We start from the raw sequence: 25,960 nt of genomic DNA, 5'->3' as shown, positions 1-25,960 counted from the left end.
CCTACATTCTCCTCCCTTCAGGCAGTGACTTCTCCGGTAGATTAACAAACACCCAATTGATATTTTATTGTCCCTATTACGTTCAAAACATACCCATTAGTAAAATAAAACCTCATAATTTTCCCTCACAAACTTTTTTTTCTCCAACGAGGGCCTCAAAACACGCTCCACGCGTGGGTCAGGCACAGCATCAAGGAGGGAAGCTGAGGGCTGGGGAGACAGCTGATGGGAAGACACGGCCAGCATTCGTGGCTGAAGCCTAGTACTTCTTTCTGTGCCCTCCATCCTACTTCCCGGGAGGGAGCCAAGTACTTGTTTCTCAAAAGCCTGAGAGGGCAGCAGGTAGACTCCAGTTCAGCCCCAGCTGCCACTGGAGCAGGCTCAGCTCCTCCTCGCAGCGAGGAGGACACTGCCCATTTTTGCTAGGGCTGCTTTCTATGCAGACCAATCACCGCACTTGGCTTCTGACACCTCCAGACACCCCAGCCTAGGATCGACATGGCAGAATTCAGCAGGAAATGCGACTACCACATTAAAAAAAAAAAAAAAAAAAAAAAAAAGTAGAATTAACAGTCCAGCACAGAATAAAGCAACCTTTTCTAAAGGATCTTAATGCTGTGATAATCACAGAGTAGAAATTCTCTGCTCTGGTTTGTGTCTTAAAAAACCCCTTAAATGAACCAAACAGACCGTGCAACGTGTATCCGCAGAACTAGGCAGAGAGGGCATTGAAGGGAATAAGAGTCTTGGCTACAGCTAATGTGAATGTAAAATACGTTACCTACAAGCTGCATGTCAAAAGTGGAGCATCTTCATTTTCGGAAGCATGCCAGCCTGCGTACACAGCACCGGCAGGGAGCAGCAGGGAGCCCGCAGGCAGCAGGACCCAGCTGCGCTGTGCAAAATTAAGGGCTGGTAGGGACTTCAAGCAGAGCCCTCCTTACTCAGGACCGCAGGCTGTTCAACGCTGGCCCAAACCAGATGGTTAGACCAGTCTCTGAGGTGTTGCACTATCCTCTGCCCTGGGTGGACTGGGCTAGTCCGTCAGGGAGCCGGCCGGCCGGCCAACCAGCTGCAACTCCCATGGGTTCGGCTGCAGCCCCCAGCCTGGAGCCTGGCTGGAGGAGGAAAGAAATCTTAATTCTGCCCTGACCTGCTTACACGGTGACTCACAGGAGTCCCAGCAAGCGAGTCTGTGCCCGAGGAGCACAGAGAGGTGGAGGAGAGTGTGCAGTTCTCCTCCATGAAAGCCACATGGAAGAGACGGTGGTCCTGTGGGAGCAGCCAAGACCACCTTACGTGCAGAGCCACAGCCCTCAGACTGCAGCCCGCTCGTACCCTAACGGTGAGAAAAAAGGGAAGCAGGTTCTTGGGTTGTTTGGGGTTGGTGTGGTGTTTTTCATTTCAGCATGCAAAATATTTACAGAGGAAGCTTCACTCCGAATTACAAAGAGCTGTTTGAAGGTCAGCAGGTGAAGAACGTGGAGCTTCCTACACCTTCCCTCGCGACAAATCAAACCTCTTTCACCTTTCTGTTCCGTTCAGCAGGAGTATTTCAGTGGTCAGATCGAGTTTCCCTTCTGCTGCTGAAGAGCTGGTCTCTTAACACAATAAAATGGCCTTTCTGTGTCCTGCTGGTTTAAAACCCGAGGTCCTCAGAGAAGAGGAGCAAGCTGTGGTGCTGATGCTGTGGCACAGGAGCAGGGGATGCACTGGGGTGGCAGAATGACCCCTCGGTCAGATGGGTCGGAGTGGCAGGGTAGTCCCAGAGCATGCCTAGAGAAAGCAGTCACTGTAAAAAGGCAACAGAATATTTCTGTGCTTAGCCAAACACCAGAAAACATGTAAAACGTGACCTGATACTGGGAAAACGCACAAAGAAAGTATCCGCAAGAGAAACAACTCTCTGAACTAAGTTTCTTGAAATGAAATGCAGTTGAAGCCACCTTCATCAGACAGCTCGGAACTTCCCAACAGGGCAGTTACCCCCAGATCAGTGCAGAAACTCAGGAACTCCTGGTATGATCAAGCAGCACGTACTGAGGCAGGTGCACCTCCAGGCTGAAGGGATGCCTCGCATCTTTCAGCCATTTGCTCGCTCTGCTCTTTGACTAATTCCTAAAAATAAGTTTGCAACAAAGCAGGGTTGCAACGCGACTGGCGGGTTTGCTTTACAGTTCTTTGGAAGTATTTATAGAGCTTTTCTTCTCCACCCGGTAAGGCCGAGCTTCTTTCAAATTGCTCTTTACCTTCTGCACTCTCATGAAACGTGGTCCCAGAGCACCACTCCGTCAATGACACGTGCCAAGCGGATGACACAGCGGGGACAGGGCTAGGTGACAGCTTCCTGAAGAAACTAATGGGTTTTGTTGATGGAAATGTTGAAAGCGTTTGCAGGAGATTTCTACCCGTCTCCCACAGAACCCTGCTTTGGCCGTCTGAGAAGGAACAGGAGTTTTTGCTGACTGAAAAGACACAGAAATGTCTCCAGAGGATGCAAGCGTTGAAGGGGCCGCTCCTCTTGCAAACCAGCAGAAGGAAGAGGTTTTTCCAAGCTTGCCACAGAATTATTGTTTCCTAGGAGACTTCGGATGAAGTTGGCAGACCAGTGTTGGGAAATGGCCCTTTCCAGGGAGGAAGCACAGGAGGACAGGTCCTACCTAGCACACACATTTGTACGGCAACTGCCGTAGAGTCAGATCACAGCCTGCTCTTTCTTTGCTGTTGCTGCGGTGATTGTTCCCATCAAACCAGTGGGAAAGGCGGAATTAATGAACCGTTGGCCTGCTCATGACCTACAATCTCTGCTTACTTTTTGTGGTGGCTCTAGGTCCCACAGGAGCAGAGTACTCCAGGAAATTTGCTAACCTTTGGGTCAAAAAGAGAAGACCGTCAAACAAAATTTTAGTAGCTAAACCAGGAGGTTATGGGAGTCTGCCCTCATAACCTGTAAAAAAATTATGAAACTACATTTTTTCCAGTTCTCTCAAGACAGGGCTGTAGCGAGGGTAGTTTCTTTCTAAAGTTGAGCCAAAATGAAAGGGAATGCCCGGGTTAGAGTGGTTATCTGGGTGGTGACAAACGAGGAAAGGATATTAGGGTCTGATTTGTGCTGACCAGAATTATGGACCAACAACCTCCCGCCTTTTACTGGTGCCTGGGTGCTTATTTAAAGCCTATTGTTCCAAAATTACTTTGTGGGTAGACATGCCAGGCTGTTTCAAGGCTGGGAAAAGAATCAAAACCATGAGCGTGGTCTCCCCAAGAGCCTGCCTGACAGAGACTGCATTCATCCCACCGCGGGGAGGGGACCGGCGAGACCTGCCGTCACACACCAACCTTCCAGCCCACAGAAGTAAAGGGGGAGTGAGAAACACGTTTCCTGGCTAATTAAGTTTCCCTAAACTTAAAGAGACAGCGGGCACATGTTCACAGGGGACCAGAGAGACCGAATGTGGGACCTGCAGCCCCCCCACCTTTCTGGGGGGTGGATGTGTTCAGGAATGTAGCAAAGGATGACACCCAAGCTGCTCTTGGGTGTTTGTGGACTGGCCTGATTTCATTGCAGCTGTTCCTCCCCTTCTTTTTGTTTTTAAAGAAATGAATCACCTCTTAACTCTTTTCATGTTTGTTTGTTTTGGTTGTTTTTTTTTTTTTCCCCAGTGATGTGCACATTCATCCACATCTGGCCAGCTGTGCAGGGGGAAAGGAGGAGCGGTACCACCTTCACTGGGCAATGTGCGATACCTGATGGGGCAATATTAAAAAAAGAAGTTGGATTTTCCAGATGGAATAAATTCTTCAAAAGAGAGGAGGAATTAATTAAGCCTATGACAATTTTAATATATAGTTTCACTAGAAGGTTGTCAGACTACCCAAATCTCCTGTCAGATGTGACTCCTGTCTTAGTTTGCCTTGACTGTATTCAAACGCAGTTCCATAAAACCCTGGATCTTCTTGTATTTAAACAGGTGTAGAAACTATAAGGTTGTTTTAGGCTTATTTTGATTGCAAAATCGTATTTTTACTGTACAGTGAGAAACCGTACACTAAGAAACCGATCATTAAGTGCAAATGAAATGTGGGCAGTGACTGAAAGATATCATTTGGCTGTTGTTCAGTGACCTACATGGAATGAATAGCCCTTATTTTGATCTCAAGGAGTTAATGAGAGCTGTGAAAAAGTCAGTGCAACATGATGTGTCCTCTAATTTCACAGAAAAGCAGCTTAGAAAAGGATCTGGCACCCAACATCCTAAATGGCCAATGTGACACAAGGACAGCCTATATGAAATAATCATATCTATTAAGAGCTGACTAGAAGAACCAGCTTTATAAGTCTGCACCTGGTTATTAAAAATATTTTGCTAGGTTTGTGGAACTGAGGGTTACATTTTCCAAATTAAATGAAGCGGTCTCTTGGTCAGTGAAGGACACACAGCGACATGGTATTCATCTAAGTGATCACAAAGTTTGAAAAAGAATAGTACTGACTACAGATTTGCTCTCTCTTAACTCTAAATGTAATATTTATACGCCATTTTACAAGCATTTATAAGAGAGGACTTCTTAATAGCAAGGTACCTTGAAATCCTAGAGACACCTGTTCAAATTACAGCTGATGAACTTAGCCTGTTATTTTTATAAGAAATGGCAAAGAAAATGAATGTAATTATGCTGTTGTTTCACCATCCTTCAACATTTCTGAAGTATTTTCAAGCAATGCCAAGGTTAGTGATGGAGAGAGGAAGACCCCATACTTCAGAAAGAACGTTCTTATAAAACACTTGTAAATCATTTCCCTGTTTTACCTCCCATAACCGATCTTGGTACCTCCCCAGAAGACCCTGTCTCCTCATTGAATCCCTTTGTGACATTTCCATTCTCTCCACAGAGCAGACCTTCCCATTGCCATACCAAAATTTTGGTCTTGTCTGCTCTCCAATAGCCAAGCGACCTACCACCTCCAGCCTGGGCTGTCCCAGAATTACCAATGCCTTAACAATATTCAGGACAGCAACTGTTTTAGGTCAGACATCCCTGTGTGAAGAACTGCTAACTACAAAGCTGTTTGTAACTTGGGGTCTCTTCAGGTTCAGACCTAGCTTCCTTCAGACTTCTGCCCTGTTGGCATCTCCACGGCCCTTAGCATTGTATTTGTGAATATTTCACAGTCCTTACTGGCCTTTACTCTTGTGACAGCCTCGTAAAGTATCTAAGCATAAGCCCCATTTCAAAGACAGAGAGGTCAGGCAAACTGAAATTTAAGCGACCTGTCAAAAAACTGTGTCTGAGCCAGGATGGGAAATGATGTACAACATCACAAGTTGTGGTTCAATGCCCTACCCACAAGTTCCGTTTGATGTAAGCAGAAAGAGGTCTGACCTCACTCTGTATCAGTGAAAACAGTATTATTGAATGAACAGTAAACCCCCTCCAGTAGGAGGAATTTTCTTCAGAGATTCCTTTGACCTACTATAGATTTTCCTTTCACTTTTTAAAGTCACTCTGTAAACCTTCAAGTCCCAAGCCCTCCATCTTAATTACCCAAGGTACACCTATATCTTTAAAGACAAATAGTTAATAGACATAAAAGCTGTTGTTGCACCTCTTAACATCACATTTTCAACGTCTGCACATCCGATATTTTGGCAGCATGCTTTCAAGACCTAAAAATACAGAGCGATGCGCAGAGAGAAACAGTGCAAGTTTACAAAGTTGTGCTGCCCTAGAAACACAAAGAGCTGAAAATTTCCTGACCTACCCAGAAGACCAGATAAGAGCAGTACATGCCTTCCACAGACTCAGTCAGACTCTTGCTTTCCCTCTGTTTTCCCTTGATGTATTAGGCAAATACCAGTGTGGATTTGACCTGACGCAAATGGACACAAGCCACAGAGAACATGAATTTATGGAGTGAGTTTTAAGAGCATCCCTGCTTCTATCTCCCATCCACTGTCCCACTCCCTGAATTTGCGTAGAACCAGACCCCAGCAGCCGACCCTGCCACAGGAGAAAATATTTGGATTCTCCTCCCTCGTGGAATTTTTGCAGTTCTTCTAACTATCCTGGCTGGATTGTACTAACACTCCCTGCTGATCCCTTTACTGGCATCAGTGAAGTCCCGAAGAAAATTAGGTACGGATCAGAATCCATGGTGGGGGGTGGCTTTAAACGCCTGACTCCTTGCGACATGGGCAAGTACAAAAAACCACAGTAGTGAGGTGGAAAATTCAGTGGCAATATTCTTAAAAAGCTCCCGTTTTCCTTTACTAGTGCCCTCAGTTGGTAAAACTACAAAAATGCAGGTCTTTAATCCCATTCAGCAGCAACTGATTCTGTAGGAAGTTCATTCTAAATTCTATCTGCCCAAGTTTATGAAGAAAAAGCCTGAAGACATAACCAGTGAGTCAACCATGGACAAAACCAGAAACCTAAACTCTCACTGTAAAAAGAAAAAAAACCTCATTATTTCAAAGTCAGTCCTGCAGAGGACTGCAATGCTTGTAGTTTGGTTTTGTATGTTTGGGATTTATCATGACATTACTGTGCACCTAAAGCGAACTCCTTTCTGCTCTATAGTGTTTGCGTTTCACTGGGGGGAAAAAAAAAATAAAAACAGTCAGTCACACACTGGCTATCATTTTCCCGTATTTTCCTTTAACAAAACTAACTTAGGGCACAGATAGGAAAACATGCTACCGAGTCTTTCCTCATGCTGATGAACCATGGTAACTATTTATGTGCTTATTCTGCCTATGGCAATTTTAGTGTAAAAGTACCAGAGTATGTGCAGTATCAGAGAAGGAGGTTAGTGCTACCTTATTTTACCCCTTTGTAACTGCCTTTAGACAACCATGTACTCAGTTACCACAATTCAGTTGCTAGCAGGTAATCGAAAGCACCGTAACTCCCTCGTGTGCCTGTGTCCTCCAAAGCCTAGAGTATTGATAAAATTATCTGGGACCATTATTTATTCTCTCACAATGAGTAGGAACAAGACAAAAACTACGGAAGAAGCACCTTGGTCCCATGATGTACCTTTTTCCTATGGTAACTGAATACCTTTAAAAGAACGCTTTCCAAAACTTAACAAAACAGTCTTTTAAGAGCACTTAATCTCATTCTTTAAAAAGAAGACAGAACTCATCCTCTTCAGCTCATGTGTCTGAAAGTCCATAGAGGTATTTATATTCTTCATAATGACTACACTATTGTAATTAAGAGCACAATTTCCACAAATGGTTTCCATGACTAAGAAATGTTTTTAGCTTCCCAAACTCCCTGAAAGCTTGGAATGACTAACGTTTTTGTTCCCACTCGCGATTTTACCTCTCCAGCTGAGGGTATGCATTATTTGAAAGCGTTCATTTCCTTTGAAGAGGATGACCAGCGATGGGCAATCCCTGTGGCTCCTCTGCTTTGAGCTCTCGTACCTGCACGTCCCACGGTGAGCTCAGCTGGTTGCACTGCTCTCAGTCACAGTGGGGAAAATGAAAACCAGGGAAGGCAGGAGTCTTTCCAGCCAGCCTTGGCACTACAGAGTTCAAAATGCGGCACCGCGCTCAGAGCAGCTACTCTAGGAAGCCAATTAAAAGGCATTTAAGACCCTGGTTTGCATCTGTCTGCTGGATGTTTCAAATATGGTTACTTTAGAGGCAGACAGAAAATTCCAGGACTGATTTAAAGCTTGGAAATACACTTAGGATACAGTTGGGAATGGGGCAGGAACCTTACTCATGCTGTATTAAGTACCATTCCCATTATATACGCTTGTAACATATTCTCTCTATCTAATCTACTGCTCTGCATAATAGAATTAGAGGCCTCTGAAACTTACTTACTCAAAAAGTTACCATCTCTGCAAGGGCACAAGAACACCAAGAATTTAACAAGCCCTGACAGCAAAACCTTCCTTCTAACATCTTCCTGCCCAGCTGCTCCTCAGCCTCTCCCCCTGCCCATCTCCTGAAGGAGACCCGCAGAGACCTCCCTTGCCCCCCTTGAAGGTGATGGAGGTTCCATTCAGGGTGGAGCCCAAGCCACAGTATCGTAAAGAAAAAGGTAAGAAAAGGGGGAGATGAGGAATAACATATGCTTTTCTCAGTGTGGTGCTCACTTGTGCTAAAACCTGGTGGTCAGCAGTACTGCAAGTGTTTTATAACGGGGTGATCCAGGTCTCAGTACCATGTGTGTTGAGCAAAAGTTGTGCTGATCTTTGCAGTTTTTATCGTTCTTTTTGGCAGAAGACTTTTCTTTGCCCAAGTTCACGCATACTTAGAGGTTTGGGTTCAGTCCTATCAAAATCCCAAAAGCAAAATTTGAGAGAATTCCCCTTCCATCTCTAAAAAAAGCCTCCTACCACTGAATCAAACACACAAGCCCCGCTTTTCAGACCTTTCTACTGTATCTGATCCAGATGTCCCTCTAGCAAACTTTTCAATGCAAATCATTTGAGTTTTCAGTTGGGACCAAAAACCTGAACCCAGCCCAGCTCAGAGTGATTTAAAAATTGTGCAAATATTATACATGGCTCTAAGAGATAATATATCATTTGTCCAGGTTTATATACCCATAAAGCATATGCATACATGCCTGGGTGGTTATTACTTTCCCATGTGATAAATTTTGGGGAGGGAAATGAGGTATGTTAAAGTGACAGCTCGCTCTGTGGTTTTCAACTGAGGGCAGATACTGTGCTCCTTGCATCAGGCTTTTTTTTTTCTCCTCGGCAATAAATCCCTCGATGTGGGGCCACTCCCTTCAGCCCTTCCCTCTCCTCGGCAGATTTCCTAGTCACAACTCACCTGGCTCCCAAAACCATTTCTTTCTCCTTTTTATTGACACAACTGGAAAGAAAACCAGGCTTAACTTATTTCCTTCCCTCCCCAGGGACCTCATTAAGCGTACCCGAACAGTGACATCTCTGCAGGGCTCCGGATCAATGGACGCTGCCATCTGAAGATTTTAATCACATTAACACCACAGCAGACTAAAATCCATCTGATTCGCCCTAGCCGAACCGGCAAGCTCAACACTTCTGCCAATTGCTGCAACTACTACTCAGAAGGCTTATTTATATGTGTGGATAAAAATCAATCTACCACAGCTACCGTCTTCCAGTCCCTCCTCACAGAGCCCGAATTCTCCCTCCAGGAAACGCAGTTCGATCCCCCAGAGCTGCCTTCTTTATGACCGCGATTAGCTGTATTCAGACAATCCCGAGGAGCAAGGTACAAAAACAATCAATGAAACGAAGCTCCGTGGGCCAGCGGAAGGACCCACACCACTTACTAAAGCGGAGCAGAAAAATAAATGTCAGATTTCTGCAAGTAGTCTTTGCAACGGAGGAGATGATAATTGGTGGAGGTAAAAAGGGTTACACTCGCGCAGAACACTCGGCGGCTGTACGATGCCCACTGGGTTTTGGTAGAGACAAACAAGGAGCAACGGTCAGGCTGAAGGGCAGTTGCACTCAATCATTACCCGTGGAACGAGAGAAAATAGCACAGGTTGCTTACAGGGACACCCATGTAGCCCTACACTGCTGAAAAACATTTAACTGCTTTTTTTTCAACAAACGAAAAATAATTTTTCAGCTTTACCCACGCATCCCTGCATCTCATCTGACTTCCAAAGAGTCAGTTACAAGCTAATCAATAGTAATTACCTATCATCCGGGCTTGCCCTCCTCAGTGTGCTGTTACCTGACGCTGCTCCCTGATTATCTGGCACATGGAGGGTAGGAACTTTCAGGAACAATATTTATTGATGAAAGCTGTTATTTCTTGAGCAATAACTCACTCTTCCATCACTAAATAGTAATTGGACTTTTCGTTGCAGCTGAAGATCCCTGGCACCCTGTGAAGACTGTATACTCGGTGAGATATTTTTTCTGCCAAGAAACATTTACTAGTTCTTAGATATCTACCCCAGCAAGTTTGGACTGAGGCTAAATTACTAAAAAGAAAAAAAAAGAACACCAAACAATTTTCAACTTAAGCCCTGTGTTTGGTACAAAATCTCGTAAGAATTAAGGAATCCATCTAAGGATTTCTAAAGTAACCCATGAGGATTCATAAGCACAGTGTAACTCTTAAGCAATCCTTAATGAATGCTTCAGGGGCATCTGCACTTGTTCCTGTGTCGTTAATGAAATTATTCTCAGCATCCAACATCATCTCAAGAAAATTTTAGAATAACTGTAATATTGCAGTGATTTAAACGATAATCCAAAAGAAAGAGCGCCATATCTATTTCTGCAGGATAAGTTAATGATACTTACAGGACCAAATGTATCAAGTTCATGGAGTAACTGTCATGTATAGCATTGAAATGTATGTATCAGGAGCTTGACATTATCCTAAGCAAATAAAGCCAAAAAGTAATAAAGTAAAAGACTTAGCAGAGAATCAAGCTAGCCAATGGAGCTAGACATCACTAAAGCTGTAAAACAGGCCGATAACAAAGTAAGCAAAATCTAAGTTCCAGGAAAAGACTAGCATTTGACAGAATAAAGAAGGCTTAAAGAAGCTAAAAGCTATAATACAGCTGTAATGAGCTGCTCAGATTCGTAAATATAATGGCAATTACATGACTGCACCTATCTCCCTTTATCACCCTGTCCTCCCCAGGGCGGTACTGCTGCAGGTTCAGATCTCAGGGATTCGCCTACAGTTGGTAAATAATACATCTATTTTTTATTTTTTCAGCAACCTAGGTTAAGGTGCTGAACGGCGGCGTAGGCAGAAGGATGACTGTTTGTTTAGAAGGAGTTACAGGCCCGGGTAACTCATCCCACAGCCGTGGCTTCGCTCCACCAGGGCTCGACACCCGCGTGCAAGCGCTGCTGGGTTTGGCAGTGCATATCAACACGCTCGTCCAACACAGGCACCGTGGGATTTGACAGGTCACACAAGTTAACACGTCTCCGTGTTTTACTGCCACAAGCACAAGCTGTTGGGGACTTACTGGAAAGAAAATACACGGAGATTTCTGTTCCCCAGGGATTTTCTGCATGGGGGAGGACCCTTTACCAGGCACGTGAACCAAGTACCGAGGCAGAGTAAAATGCAGAAGTGCTGCCACAGGGGGACAGATGGGAGGTTGGATTTCTTTTGAATGAATTATCTTCTTTTTCTCTGGTACAGTTCCCTTCTTAAGCCGCCAGACAGATGTTCTTTATTCCTCAAATACACTTTTCAGTCTGTTTCCCATTTAAAAAGGAGAGGAAAAGCCTCACTTTGAGTACGACATTCATGCTGAACGCTGGCCTGCGAGGGCTCCCCTGGGCTGGGACAGGGTGATCTCACGAGAAAGGTATCATTCAAGGCGACAAACTGAGTGTCAACGCTCTCGGTGACTGTGAGAGTGGGGAGGGAACAGGGGCAAAACCAGCGCAACAGCTGCCTTTCAAATAATGTATTCAATTCACTTAGCTAATAGGTCTGGTTTTCCAGCAATAAAGACAAACAAGCAAGCAAACAGTCAGAGAAAAAAAAAAAAAAAAAAGAAATTTTTAGAAGAAGAGAGGCCCACCTTAGCACTGAAAAATAGTTTTTTCATGGAAACTTTTAGCCAGTCCTATCCATATCTCCTGTACGGTAGCATCAGCCAGGTCTCACATTGAGTCCCTGGTTTACTTTTGATTAGGCCTGATTAAGTAAAAACAGCAAGGCAAGTTTACATTCAAAATTTCTTTGATGGACACAACAGAGTCCACAGCAGTAACAGTAAAGTGAAGGAAGAGGTGAGATTTCAGAAGAGCATTTTGTCACATGGTATCAACTACAATTCTGAGAATAAAGATATTTGTCATTGGATGCTCTTCTTACTTAGAATAAATAAGGTACATATTGAAGATACATCTTCTTGACGGTACTTTATTGCTCTTAGTCTATATATTTTTGTCACCTCTACAATGTTTTTTTAATGCCAGCTAGCATTTGTTTTGCAGTGTATAAATTCACCCTACATAGCACCGTTTGTATTTCCCTATTGGGATTACAGTTCAGATTACAGAAAAGAAATTTTTCTAACTGTTAAACCTCATCGAAGGGATTTTTGTCTTCTCTCCAATCATTTTGAATTCCTACTGTTAGCCCAACTTTCAACATTGCTCCATAATGGTAATTGAAAAGATGTTTCCAATATCTATTATATAAGAACATCAGCTAAGTACATAAAGATGAACATGGTCCTATAGGAATAAATTGCTAAGTAGGTATATATTAAGCATTTTACTGATTTGGATTCTAAGAAATGTCCTACTAAGAATATGCATTAATGCTTTACAAATATAGGGAATGTATCACATGGAATTCGCTTGCTTTTAAGTTTATAAAAGAGAAGACTAGTAATTCACCTTAAATGCTGCTCATGAATTTTAATGTTATTTGGCAAATATTGCTCTTTTCAGTAATTCATTTTCTCTTTCAATGTACTCTCAGGACATTTATAAAATCTTGGAGTATTTTAAGATTTTGATGGGTTGCTCAGCAACATATGAAATGAAGTTGTGTTTTAATCTCCACGGCAAGTATCTGTGAATGGCAGGTCTTGAGATGGGACGTAAATTTCAATAATTTTGGATCAATTTTCCTTCTTATAAGCACGGTAACTAGAATATATCTCACAGTCACAAACCCAAGCAATTGAAATCCTTTCTTTAAACTTCTGTTCAGTCTTTTCCATTCAGTTCAGCTCAGGACTGAGCTCCTCACATAAAGATATATTCTGACCTGCCTCGTCAGGAGCCCTCTGCAGAACAAGTGCAAACCCTTCTCTAAAATGCTGCTGTGCTTGCAGTAACAAATCAATTACGCCAGTCTCATAAAAGCAAAGTGAGTCACCTTCTTCCAGTTAGCCTTTTCGGTGTTGTCTTTCAAATATAAGCCCTGTTGCTGTTAGGATACTTCACTTCTGAGGTTCCATTTAGCTTTGTGGCAAGTAGCTAGTGACCTTTCAGGTAAGTCCGATACCGTTCCTACCACTTCAAGTGAAAGCGTTTCCCAGGATAAAAGGCATTTGGAAATCCCGTCCTGATATCAACTGATTTCCACCATTGCTACAAAACATAGCTGAATTTGGATTAGAATCTAAGTGACCTCAGGCGATGGTAATTGCATTATGGCTGTGTGGTTTGGCTAGACAAAGAGAAATCCCTCCTCTCACTGCACCAGTCGTGGTCAGGTTCACCCTCTGCCTACAAATGCCTCTGCATCACGTTGGATGTTTTAGCTTCTTCATTTCCCGTATTGGTGTGACAATATTCCCCCTGTCTTCCCCAGGGAAGACAAACTTTTGCTATTATTATTATTATTATATAAGCCTTGACCCTGGGAGTTCTGTTGGCAGCCCCTTATGGATGGAAAGCAAGTGAAAACGGTGCCATGCTGCTGTCTTGTGTGAAGACAAGGCGATCAAATACACGTTTAAGCTCCTTGATAGCGATGCTACCCATACACAGACTCTACGGCCTACAAAAGGAATTACAAAAATCAAGCTGAGATGTAATGAAAACACGAATTAATGACTTTGTACTCTTCTGTGAGAGTCCTCGTCTCAGCTTTGCTGATTCCTAGAGATGCCAGCAGGATACTTTTGATATACTCCAAGTAAAAAGTTCAATGAATGACCCTAGCTTTATGTTCCAAGTGGCATGAATATAAAACTGGCAACTCAGATTTGATGTGTTTTTGCAGATTTCTAACCCCTGGAAATATTCAGAAATACAGGGCTGACCGTCACTTTGGTGTGTAGGTGACTCAGCAATGGTTTCCTTGGGGTCTTACGAGACTGAAAAATGAACTTTTGTGTCAGATTCCTAACAGCAGGTTCTCATTGACACGGAGCAGCAGAGAGCTGCTCCCCCAGGACCTCAGTAGGCTGGGCAAAACCACTCAATTCTAAGTGTAGAAAACAAAACAAAACGAAAGACTGAAAACATTTCAGACAACAATAACTCTTCAATGCTTGAAACAAGTCAACAAACCTGCTAGGAAGAAAAAAAAAACCGACAAAAAACCACCAACCCAACAACACAAGAAAAATATCCCAAACTAATTTCTCGGCAAAAGATTTCAGAAGATCATGTTTTCACAGTGGTTTCCAAGTGAAAAGCAAGACTCACTGTCATTGCTCCAACAGAAGTTTTCACTGAGACGTGGTAACCTTATTCCAGAGACAAAATGTTCAAAACTAGTCGATGCTTCCAAAGGGAAATAAAGCCGCTTTTCTACCTCAGAAATCCTGCTGGCTGCCGGTGTTGACACAAAACTCGTTCTTGACCAAGCTCCTGAATGCTCAGCAAGCTCAGTAGGTTGGTGTAGTCGTTTTGTTTATTTATAAGCGTGGCAAGTTTCCTACTGTAGCTGCTACCACATTTCAATGATCTTGGCAAGAGCGAGGCGTACGGGATACATTCTGAAGAAGGACCATGTCATTGCCTGGCAGGCAATTTCCTTTTTTTTTTTTTTAAGCCCAAAACACATCTTTCCAGCCTCTGCTAAGTGTTACTTTTTCTGAGGATATTTGAAGCAGGTAAAACGGTAGGCGTGCTGGAAGGGAGATAAACAAGGACTCTGGAAAAAAGCTTCACAGTGACCTTGAAGCAGAATACTGAGGGCTCTCCAGGCAGGTTTTTTTTCTTCCTTAGTACAACCACTCACAGCAGATAAATAGGTTACTTCGGATTTCTACAAGGTATCATAAAAGTCAAAGCATTTTAGCATCCCAGCAAGCCAAAGAGGAAGTCCTTTTAAAAGTTAAGGAGTATTTTCCTGGATCCATAGTAAGTCTACAGGCAGAACACTGGCATCTAAATCTATCTGAATTGACCTTCGGAGGAAGCAGAAATGTCTTTCAGGCCAAGCATATGTAAATGGAACACCTAGTTATGCAAGGAGCAAGGAAAAAAGGGATCCAAGTTACTTGGGACGTTTACAGCATTCAAAGTCTAGTAAGGTTTGCTAAGAGAGTCAGTAAGGCTGGGAGTGACCGATGGCCCTAGAAAGGACAGTGGTGGTGAAACAGCAGGAAACAGATGTTCCAATTAGCACTTTTTATAAGAGGTCTTCATTGCAGGTTATAATGAATATTCTGCATTTCCTCTGTTTTCCAGGCAAGAAGTCAAGTGGTTTTGTGTTTGGGTTGGTTTTGTTGGCATTGCGTGTTACTGTGGAAGCTACAGAGGTTTCATGCTCTGTCTTAATGCAAATATTTTGAGTCGTTTTTCCCCTTCCCTACTTCACTCTTTTGCATACTACTCAGCGCCTCAGAAGAGCAAAGCTTTCTAAGCATAGCCATACAATTTTCATAATCAACTGGTCCTCACTAGAAAATCCAGCAGCCTATGTGCTCAGTGCTTATGCGTAGTCCAAACTTCTCACACTCCTGTTCATCCCTCCCCTCCACCTTGCTGCCTCGTTTCCCGACGAGCAGAGGAAAGGGTGAGTTCTGCAGTGCTTGGGGAACACTTGTCCTTGAACTGTGCTATTCGAGCTGACGGAGGAAGCAAACCCCGCAGCGATGAACCCCTCTCAAACTGCGCCCTTCTGGCCACTGCTTCTCGTCTGCAGAAGCAGAGCTCACCCTCAAGCGCCTGCACTGTGGGGCACAGCAAGAGGTGGTCACCGTGGCAGGTTCACCCTGGCAACTTGAGGCTTCAGAAACATGAAGTCCGCATTTTAGATTCCACCCAGCATCACTCAGCAGCTCATGCTAGCCATGCGCTAGCTATTTCATATGACTACGATGGGAAATTCCAATTACCAAGTAACAAACGTGCTGATGTCAAAGTCCATCTAGACAGCACTTTCACAGTGTAGTGTATATTCTTGCTATTGGTTGACTGGTGCATGGCTTATGGTTTTGGGAGGAAATTAATTAGTGAAATTGCTTAAAAGCCCCACACTGTGAATGTCAGCCACAGACTCATCTTAAAATGATGACATGGAAGGATGTGGACCTGTTGGAACGGGTCCAGCGGAGGGCCACGAAGATGATCAGAGGGATGGAGCACCTCCCCTATGAAGACAGGCTGAGAGAGCTGGGGTTGTTCAGTCTGGAGAAGAGAAGGCTCCGGGGAGACCTCATAGCAGCCTTCCAATATCTGAAGGGAGCCTACAGGAGAGCTGGAGAGGGACTCTTTGTCAGGAAGTGTAGTGACAGGACAAGGGGTAATGGTTTTAAATTGGAAGAGGGGAGATTTAGATGAGATATTAGGAAGAAATTCTTTCCTGTGAGGGTGGTGAGGCACTGGAACAGGTTGCCCAGGGAAGTTGTGGATGCTCCATCCCTGGAAGTGTTTAAGGCCAGGCTGGATGGGGCTTTGAGCAACCTGCTCTAGTGGGAGGTGTCCCTGTCCATGGCAGGGGGGTTGGAACCAGATGATCTTTAAGGTCCCTTCCAACTCTAACCATTCTGTGATTCTATGATTCTAATGTGATTTTAAAATTCATCCTAGATACCTTCTGCAAAGGACAGTTCTGAAATCCCGCTTCCCCCCCCCCCGCCTCAGATTGGGAATTAAACTACAAACGTAAGTCAGGTAGTTTCAAGTGGCTACATTCAATAAGAAAGTGTAATTGGGATATGCATTTTGGGATCCTGCTGGCTACAAGTCACTTCACAAACTGATCCACAAATGACATGCCATCTAGGAACCAATTCAACAGCGTCTGAAATTCAGCCGTTTCTGGAACAAACGATGCCAATTGCTTACAGGACCCTAAGAGCAAATCTATGTTAGACACACAGCCAGAAGCACAGCGCCAAATGCAACCAGATGAAAATTATAAATTTCCACAGTGTTAGAACTTGCTCTCAAAGTTATCCACACTGCTCAAAGTTTTGTCTGCACTAGGATAATTTTTTAAAGGCATCAATGAACTATCAAAATCAAGCCAACATAAAGTTCTTCTGTTAGCATGTCCTAGCTGGATGAGACAACTTAGAAATACGATTTATTTTCCTCTGCCAGAGTTTTAGAAACTGTCAATGTGATAGAACAATTCTGGGGGAGAAAAGCCACGAAAGCAAGCGAACTTCTCCGTTCCTGTTTGGTTTACTCTGTAGAAACTCTCAGCTCAAACTACTCCCATCCTGTGAAAAATCATACAACATTCACAGCTGCTCAGTAAGCAAAAGTGTTTTATGTACTGGTATGCTAATATAATCAGTAATTATTATATCGATATTAGAAAAAGATACAGCTGCCAGTGTTTGATAATGGTTTGCAAATGGTTTCTATGCTGTTGAGTGAACTGTAACTTACACTTCCAGCAGGCACTGAAATGAAGGATAATCCCAGGCCTCCTGGATACGGTTACTAGTAAATTGTAACAAAAGTTCGTGTGTTTGTAAGGGGTATTTTTAGAAGCATTTGTTCATTCGTTTATTTTCAGCCTCATGACAAATTAGCATATTAGCAGATGAAGTGGAATTCAGGTTTAGTCAGTTTTACTTCTGACTCCAGCACCTATCAAGAATCTGAACCTGACTTTCCCCATACTCAGTGACACAGAGTCAACACACAGCTAGAGAGATGTGCACTGCTAAAAAATAGCCTTTTCCTGTGGAGCCACCCTTTGGCAACGTTCACAAGCTCTTTGCGATGGAATAACCAAAAGCCAGATTCAGATATCAATTACCACAACTAAGTGGCCTTAATTTAGTGACTTTAGATTTACCTCACTGTAGTGGAGATCAGTCTTGCCAAAATATTCCATATATGCATCCATATAAATATAACACTAACTAGTAAGCCAGAACAAGACTAAAATCTTAATGTGTTTACTTCCATTTGAATCTTGCATGGTAAATTTATTGCAACGGTAAGCGCTTTTTCTCGTGTTCTCACTTTATTTTCACCTCTGTTCTTCAAGAGGGTTATTGATTTCTCTCCTCTTCAAAATGCCGTGTGATCTGGCAAGTCAAGGGGGATCATTTCAATGGCGAGGAGTGGATCAGGACATAACCCTCAATAGCAGGAAGTAAAGAAATGCCATTTCTGGGTGAGCTTGTTGTCGTGTTAGCAGTGCTGTTGTATGTGAAGAACCCCAAACCCTCTTCGTGGACTACTGTCAAAGGCAGTTGGTGTGAAGAAATGCCTACCTGAAGACGGCAAGGCTCAGGGACCAGAGCACTAGTGGTTTCCTCAGTTCAAATTTTGCTCGCTTGTTCATTAGGTGCCGACCACCAAATATAAAGGCAGCATACAGAGCTGAAAATAGGAATGATTTCTTCCTGCAAAACAAAACAAAACAAAAAAACCCTGTCAAATATTAAATTAGCATGAGATATACAGCAGGGTCATATATCTGGATATAACTGCCAAAAGCTTGCACGTTTCCTTGAAAGGAGACTCTTTTTGAAGACACGCCTGCAGCCCAGCTCAGGTTATGGTTAGTGTGTGAACCCGCACACAGGGCCAGGGCCAGGTGCGGGCAAAACTGACCCCGAGTTCAAAACTTTTGAAAAAGGACAGCCAAATTTGGCTCCCATTCTCCCCCAGTTTCTGAAGGCTGAACTTGCGTGAGGAAAAGAACGACCTTCTGCAAGCACAACACGGTTGACACTTGAACTAGCTGATCACATTTTGGAGCTCATTTATCTTTTTCCTTGCTACCTGGCAATTTAGTTTCCCATCGTTTTCTCCAAGAAGACGCTCAAAAAGATCTCGAGCACTGCAACACAGCACGAAGAGCCTCCTGAAAAGCAGAGAACCAGTAAGGAGAGATCAACAGCCCCACTAAGCAGCCACCAGGCTGGGTGGCATCGCCCTGTCGCATGAGCCCTGCCTGCGAGCGCCGGCTCAGGAAATGCAGTGAATTTGCTGAAAGGTCACGCAGGGGGCTCTGTTACGGGATTTCAATGATACTCTTAGAATTGCAAGTTTTATTTTTAAAACCGTCCGATAGTAGTCCAGCTCAGCAATAATCAGCAAACGCTTGAACTCTGTTACTATCACTCATTGTAAATCAACCAGCGCAGGTCAAAAATAGATTCAGCCTGGGATTCCTTCCCACACAGCACAATATTACACTGACTAAGACTTAATGATGTACAGCATTAATGGTGGCCTAACTGGATGGGCGTATATTTAGGAACAGATTTTTCTCTACAAAATCTATAATTATATTTGCAAATATAATAGAATCATAGAACGGTTAGAGTTGGAAGGGACCTTAAAGATCATCGAGTCCCAACACCCCTGCCATGGGCAGGGACACCTCCACTAGAGCAGGTTGATCAAAGCCCCATCCAGCCTGGCCTTGAACACCTCCAGGGATGGGGCATCCACAACTTCCCTGGGCAACCTGTTCCAGTGCCTCACCACCCTCACAGGAAAGAATTTCTTCCTAATATCTAATCTAAATCTCCCCTCTTCCAATTTAAAACCATTACCCCTTGTCCTGTCACTACATTGCCTGACAAAGAGTCCCAGTGGACTATGGCTTTGCACCAAAAGGTGCTGGTTCTTTTTGGACCCAAAAAAGAAAGGCAAACACTCTCAAGAAAGGTAGCTACTTCATTAATACCCCAGAAAAGGTGGGAGCCAGCTACAAGATCTCGTGTTCCTTCTGATGCCCGTTCCCCAAGATGACACAGTATCAGACAGACCTGAGACCAGGGCACGGTACACTGCCCAGGCTTCTTGTTGGAGGTGAGGTTCACCCACATTGTGGTCTTTATACAGTTTTTATAGGATTTTCAATTGGATGTTTATATGAAAGTATGTTGCTTCACCTCAAGATAAAGTCAAGGATGTGCTCGTGGTGTCACTACTGGTGCCAAGTAGGTGCCACCTCCAGGCTCTTCTGTTACAATTAGCCAGCCCATGGCAAGTGATATGGGCAGCACAGCACGGTCCTGAAGGCCAAGCGATACGTGCAGCCCAGGACAACAAGCACAGCTTGTGTCTGCACCTGCTCAAGGCAACAGGTACATGGATCACGAGCTCCTCCATGGACAAGGGTCTTCCTGTGAGAAGGAAAAACTTACTAAGAAAAGCTGCAGCAGCACATCTCAATCGTAGAACGGTCTGGGCCGGAAGGGACCTCCAAAGGTCATCTAGTCCGACCTCCCTGCAGTCAGCAGGGACACCCCCAACTAGACCACGTTGCCCAGGGCCTCGTTGAGCCTCATCTTGAATATCTCAAGGGAAGGGGCCTCAACCATCTCCCTGGGCAACCTGTTCCAGTGTTCCACCACCCTCATGGTAAAGAACTTTTTCCTAATATCCAATCTAAATCTCCCCTTCTCCAGCTTAAAACCATTGCCCCTCGTCCTGTCACTGCAGGCCTTTGTAAACAGACCCTCCCCAGCCTTCCTGTAGGCCCCCCTCAGGTACTGGAAGGCCGCTATTAGGTCTCCCCGGAGCCTCCTTTTCTCCAAGCTGAACAACCCCAGCTCCCTCAGCCTGTCCTCATAGCAGAGGTGCTCCAGCCCCCTGATCATTTTGGTGGCCCTCCTCTGGACCCGCTCCATCGGGTCCATGTCCTTCCTATATTGAGGGAAAGCACATGCAGCCTTTGCTGGAGATAAGTGAGTTTTATATGAGTTTGAAAGCTAAGTAAAAGTAAAGTCCAAAGGGACAGAGACGTATCTATGCATGCAACAGCACACTATTTTCTGCCCACTTAGAAACCCCTCTGTTTTCTACTGACGCGTTTATAGCTCTGTGTTGCCAACCACGGGTAACTGCATGAACATCTGACTGGTGCTCTGCACTGAGATGGGAGGACCCGGTGCCTGCGGGCCCTTGAGTGAGTTTTAGCATCAGTGCTGGCCCCAGGAATACCAAGATGACCACAGAGCCAGCACCTTCTCACTCTGCACCCTGAGATGGTCTAACTGCCACGGCAATGTTTGTCACAACCAGGTTTTGAAAACCACAGAGCCTCGGCCCTTATTCATCTCACCATAAAGAAAAAAAAGCATTCCTTTTCACTTTGGTGGTCTTGAATAGTCAGGGAAGGGGCAGAATGACCACATTTGATAGTATGACGGCAGTTTAGCTTGGCTGGAGGCCAGTAAATATTTCTTAACCAGTCTGGGTAGCGATGAACCACCTCAAACTTGCTCATACCGAATCGCCGAACTATTCAGACAAGATTTATGGGTTGGGGGACGGGAGTAGACTCTCGGTGTGAGAATGGACTGTGTTCCCATCTCCTTCCCTCTGCAGCTTCTTCAGCAGGGGTGTGCAGAGAAGCCCATTGCCCACCTGGGCACGGGCGAGGGAAGGCAGAGGGAGTATGATGGGCTGTACCAGAGTCTGCAGCGCTGTCGTGGCCGCCCCGGGGCATCGGGAGAGACGCCGGCTCTGCATGCTTCTGCCCCTTCAGTCCCACAAAAGTCTGGGCTTACAGTGCCCAGGGCAGACAGCAACGCACACAGCGGGGTATGGAGTGATGCACACACACCTACAGCCACGCCAGCCAGGTCACAAGCAGAGGTCCCTCCTGGGCCAGCACGGGAGGAGGTCAGGATTTAAGTGGAGGTCAAGGTTTAAGTGCAGTAGCTAGAGATACGCTGCGGGAAGGCATGCAGACAGGAAGCAGTTCAGTTCTGGATCAAATACAGCCAAGACTTCAGTTCCAATTCAAGAAAAAAAGACCAGTCTGAATGACTTAGCAGCTCAGGTCTGGAAAAGACACCCTTCTTCCTGGAAAAGACACCCTATTATATCTACACTAAGTAATACATAATTTTGCTTCTTATTACTGAAACTATTTTCTGTCAGTTCAGTCAGTCTATTGAGGTCTAATTAGAACAGATAAATTTTAGGACAATTTTAACAGCTTTGTAATGAGTCCAGCATTACTCTCAGTGATGGTAAATGGTATTCCCACAGTATATTAGCTTTGTATTGGCGGCGGTAGACATGAGAAAATTTGACTGCACGCATGATGTGAACTGCAGAGAGCAACTGTAAGCAGTTTCAGACAAGAAGGGATGCAGTAGTATTATCTCCTATCAGAGGTGAGCACAATAATGAATAATGATTAGGCTGATTTTGAAATAATTTCTCTGTTTTGACACCTGCTGACAACTTTTGATAACGTTTTGTATGCAAAGGACTTTGACTTTTCACCTCTTTGCAGCAAAATAATGGTTAAATGGACTGGGTAGTCCAGGTTATATAGTTATAAAGGGGTTGCAGAGGTATGTGCTCTTAAGATAATCTGTTTAACTGCATTAGACTGGTATTAACCAGCTTCCTACCAGCTTCCAGTGTTTTTATGATGGACTTTCCTGAAAGGTTCATGACTACAGTCCAGCTCCCAGGCTGGTGACACAAAGCAATGGCAATCTAACAGCATTCAATGATAATCTGATACGGTTTTAGCCAAAGGAGGCTAATATCAAACAAGCATTTTTAAAGACAGAATTTTGGAGCTGTTCCGGAGCGCTGTTAACTTTTCATTACTATTATCTGAAGAGAAACTAAATAGAGCAGAATGATGACAAAAAAATTAACCTTAAAACTACAAAAAATTAAAAATCCTTCAAAGCAATTCAGTAGCAGACAGGCATCCAACAACTTCAACGTTAGCGCATTCATATGTTTGTCTCCAGTTCTGTTCTGCAGGGTAACACAGTAGACATTAAAGACACAGCTGCCAAATCCTCCACATTTTTCTGGCATTTCTGTTTCTCACAGTTGTCTCCCACCTTCCTACATTTTCAGACTTCAGGGACTAAGTACTATCTCTACTGAATACAACTCCATGTTTCCCTGTCGAAAGTTGCCAGTTCTCTCCCCGAAAAGGGAGGCAGGGGGAATTTTCTGGAGAACCTATAGGATGCTCTGCTCAGGCTGAGGGTTACTACGAGAAACAGAGGTGAGAGTTTAGGGCTACAGTCTGAAGATGTGAGGCAGATCTTACAGGATGCTAGCACAGAGTGGCCATATCACAAGGCAAAGGGGACAGGCAGAAGCCGCTGACACGATGGGAGAAACAGAAGAGAAAGGATGAATGGTAAGCATGGCAGCAAACAAGGGGAGCTTGCAGCCAAGAGATGAACGTGAAGCTGGGACAGCATGGAAGGGAAGGAGGCTTGAAGTCCTTTCTCTGCCTAAGCCCCTGGAAGGATGCTTCTTGCACCCATGGGCACACCAACGGGCTCAGGCTACGCACGCTGAACACAGAGCTTTGGTCACTCTCCTGCAAAAACCTACAGCAGGGACAGGCAATGTTATCATTATTAGGGTTACGAAGATGATCAGGGGCCTGGAGCATCTCTCTTACAAGAAGAGGCTGAGTGACTTGGGTCTTTTTAGTCTAGAGAAGAGAAGACTGAGGGGGGGATCTGATCAATACTTATAGGGTAGGTGTCAAGAGGATGGGGCCGGTCTTTTTTTCAGTGGTGCCCAGGGATAGGACAAGAGGGAATGGGCACAAACTTGAATATAAGAAGTTCCACCTAAACATGAGGAGGAACTTCTTTCCTTTGAGGGTGGCAGAGCCCTGGAAGAGGCTGCCCAGGGAGGTAGTGGAGTCTCCTTCTCTGGAGACATTCAAACCTGCCTGGACACGTTCCCATACAACCTGCTCTGTGTGGACCTGCTTTGGCAGGGGGGTTGGCCTAGATGATCTCCAGAGGTCCCTTCCAACCCCATATCATTCTGTGATTCTCTGATTCCCTGGACTACTGTCTGTGCATTCTGCTTATCCCTCTGCACAGTGTAAACCAAAGAGAGGTGATGGGTTTTATTGAGGATGGATGAAGGTTTGTGCACTGATGTGCTTTTTAAAAGCTGAAATCCTTTATTAGGTCTGCTCTACGGCAGAGGAATGGAAATGGAAAAGAAGAAAAGGAAAAGACGTATAACTGAGAAGATGGAGCCAGAAATTTGGGCTGATAAAGGAAGATAGAAGAAATCCGCCCCACCAGGAAGTTCACAGCCAGGGATTCCCACCCAGGAAAGCCCACTCAGGCACCAAGGGACCGCAGGGAGAGATTAGCCATCCAGCCCCAGGTACAAAAACACAACACAGAAAGGGGCAGCAAATAAACCAAAGAGGAAAGCAACAGTAAACAGACGGCTAAGAAGCAAGAACTCCCAACGCCCCCAGAAATACATTATTTATAAAATACTGAAAGTATAAAAATTACCACAGTAATCTAAAATAAGGGGCCAAAGCCTGGGGGTGCGCCTCACGCACAGCAGCGTGAGACATCCCGGTGTCTCTGATGCAAAGTGAAATAGCCCTGAATATTGCAGTGCCGCTGAAAGAGGTGGTTTCAGCCCAGATGCACCGTTGTCATTTTTTCCCCCCCTGAAAATAGCAGCCTGAGTCATTATTGTAGAGTTCTCTGATGCTAATGAGTAAACTGAAACAGATACAGATGGAGTAAAATTTAATATTTCCTTAGAAATAGAAATTTCCTATAGAAATGCAAACCTTATCATAAATCTTTTAACTATCCTCTATCATCTAAGAGAGGGTAATCCCCATAAGGGCACTCTGCAGAGGAACAATAAAGTGAAGCAGCATTATCCCCTTCCATTTACATTCTATAGTTTTTCAAAAATTTTTTTATCAAAAAAAGTACTTTGCACAGGCAGAGCTCATTCTTAAATTCATTACTACTTCTGCGTACGTTGTAAAGAGAGCACAACAGGTAAAATAAAGCCAACATTGCAGTTGCCAGAGCAGAGTGCTTCTGGCAAGCAAATAGGCAACTTCAGGCTCCCGATGTTTTTTCTTTTGGCTGCCTTCATCACCATTTTATTGACTTTAAAAAATAAATTTTACGGAAAAAAGAAAAGAAAAAAAAGAAAAAAAAAAGAAAAGAAAACCAGGATGCCCAGTAAGATGAAAGATAAGGTACTTTTCTTAGTAATTTCTCCCATCTTTCAATAGAAAACAACAACCGCTTGTGTTTATAATCGAAACTCCTAACTTGAGAGTTTAATTACAGTGCTTCACCCTGAATCAGTGTAAATCACACAGCACACCCGTGTCCATGGCTCTAAAGCAGTGGCTGGTAGCCTTGGCAAAGTTACTTTCTCTCTGGTGCTTATTTAAAAATCACACATTCTGTATGTATGTATAAAAAAAGGGTGTGAAAACGCTTCTCAGTCTCTCAGTGTTTCTACCTCAGAAATACCATCAAAGCAAACCTTTCTCTCTCTCTTCCTAGATATAATTTTGACAGAAACAGCAAGAAGAGGTCTAACGTGTGGGTATGCCAGATCTGCATATGAAAATACAACCTGTACTCCCGGCTTTGGTTTGGGTTTCTGCAGCTGTTTGCCGTTGACCATACCAGCCTTAATAACGGAGAGAGAAGGACACGCAGAAGAGGAAGACCTGTCTGATACACACATGCTAACAGAGTCTGATTTATTCCTACAGCTCAATAGCCTTTGACATTTATATTTAGAGCAGCGACGACGACAGTCACACACACGGGTAGGTGACTCACTGGTGACGGTCTTTGACGTAACAGGCTATCAGAGCGTAAACAGGGATGTATCTCCTAACAATCATCTGATTCCCTTGATTTCTAAAGCTTGCCTCTCAAAATACTGTTTCAGCCTCACAACAGGTACTGCCAGGTACACAGCTCTCTGCTCCCTCCCCGGGGCCAGGGCAGTTCTCCAGGCACCCCTCTCCCTGCTGGGAGCAAGGAAGGAACAGCCAGCGCCTTGGCAACAAAATCCCAGCCAGCGACTCTTCCCAGCTATTTCCCCACAGCTGCCTTTTCTCTGGGGTCCTGTTCCCATCACCCAATTCATGTCACTACTGTATCATAGGCCTAACTCCTTAAGCCATGGAAAGGAAGGAAACACTGCCCTGGGAGGCTGCCAGAGGGACTGCTGTGGGAACTGTCCCAAGCTCCACTTAGCCGAAAAGGATGGAGGAGGAGAAGGACTTGCGTGTGCCCTCCTTGCTCCACGAGTGCTAACAGCTGAGCCAAGGCATAGCCTGGAGCCCATGTC

General features: G+C 44.4%; 1 protein-coding gene across 1 annotated transcript in view; it reads right to left on the bottom strand.

Annotated features, from left to right (window-relative positions):
- The window catches only part of ELOVL6 (ELOVL fatty acid elongase 6), an 80,371-nt gene that overhangs the window by 8,618 nt on the left and 45,793 nt on the right, over nucleotides 1–25,960 (bottom strand). The window contains exon 2 of the mRNA XM_074147670.1: nucleotides 18,115–18,246. Within this exon, the coding sequence (XP_074003771.1) occupies nucleotides 18,115–18,246 (132 nt within the window). The remainder of the gene's footprint in view (nucleotides 1–18,114; nucleotides 18,247–25,960) is intronic.

The sequence above is a fragment of the Numenius arquata genome, chromosome 5 (assembly GCF_964106895.1).
Source record: "Numenius arquata chromosome 5, bNumArq3.hap1.1, whole genome shotgun sequence".
NCBI classification, from domain to species: domain Eukaryota; kingdom Metazoa; phylum Chordata; class Aves; order Charadriiformes; family Scolopacidae; genus Numenius; species Numenius arquata.
This window is presented reverse-complemented; position numbering and strand designations above follow the sequence as displayed.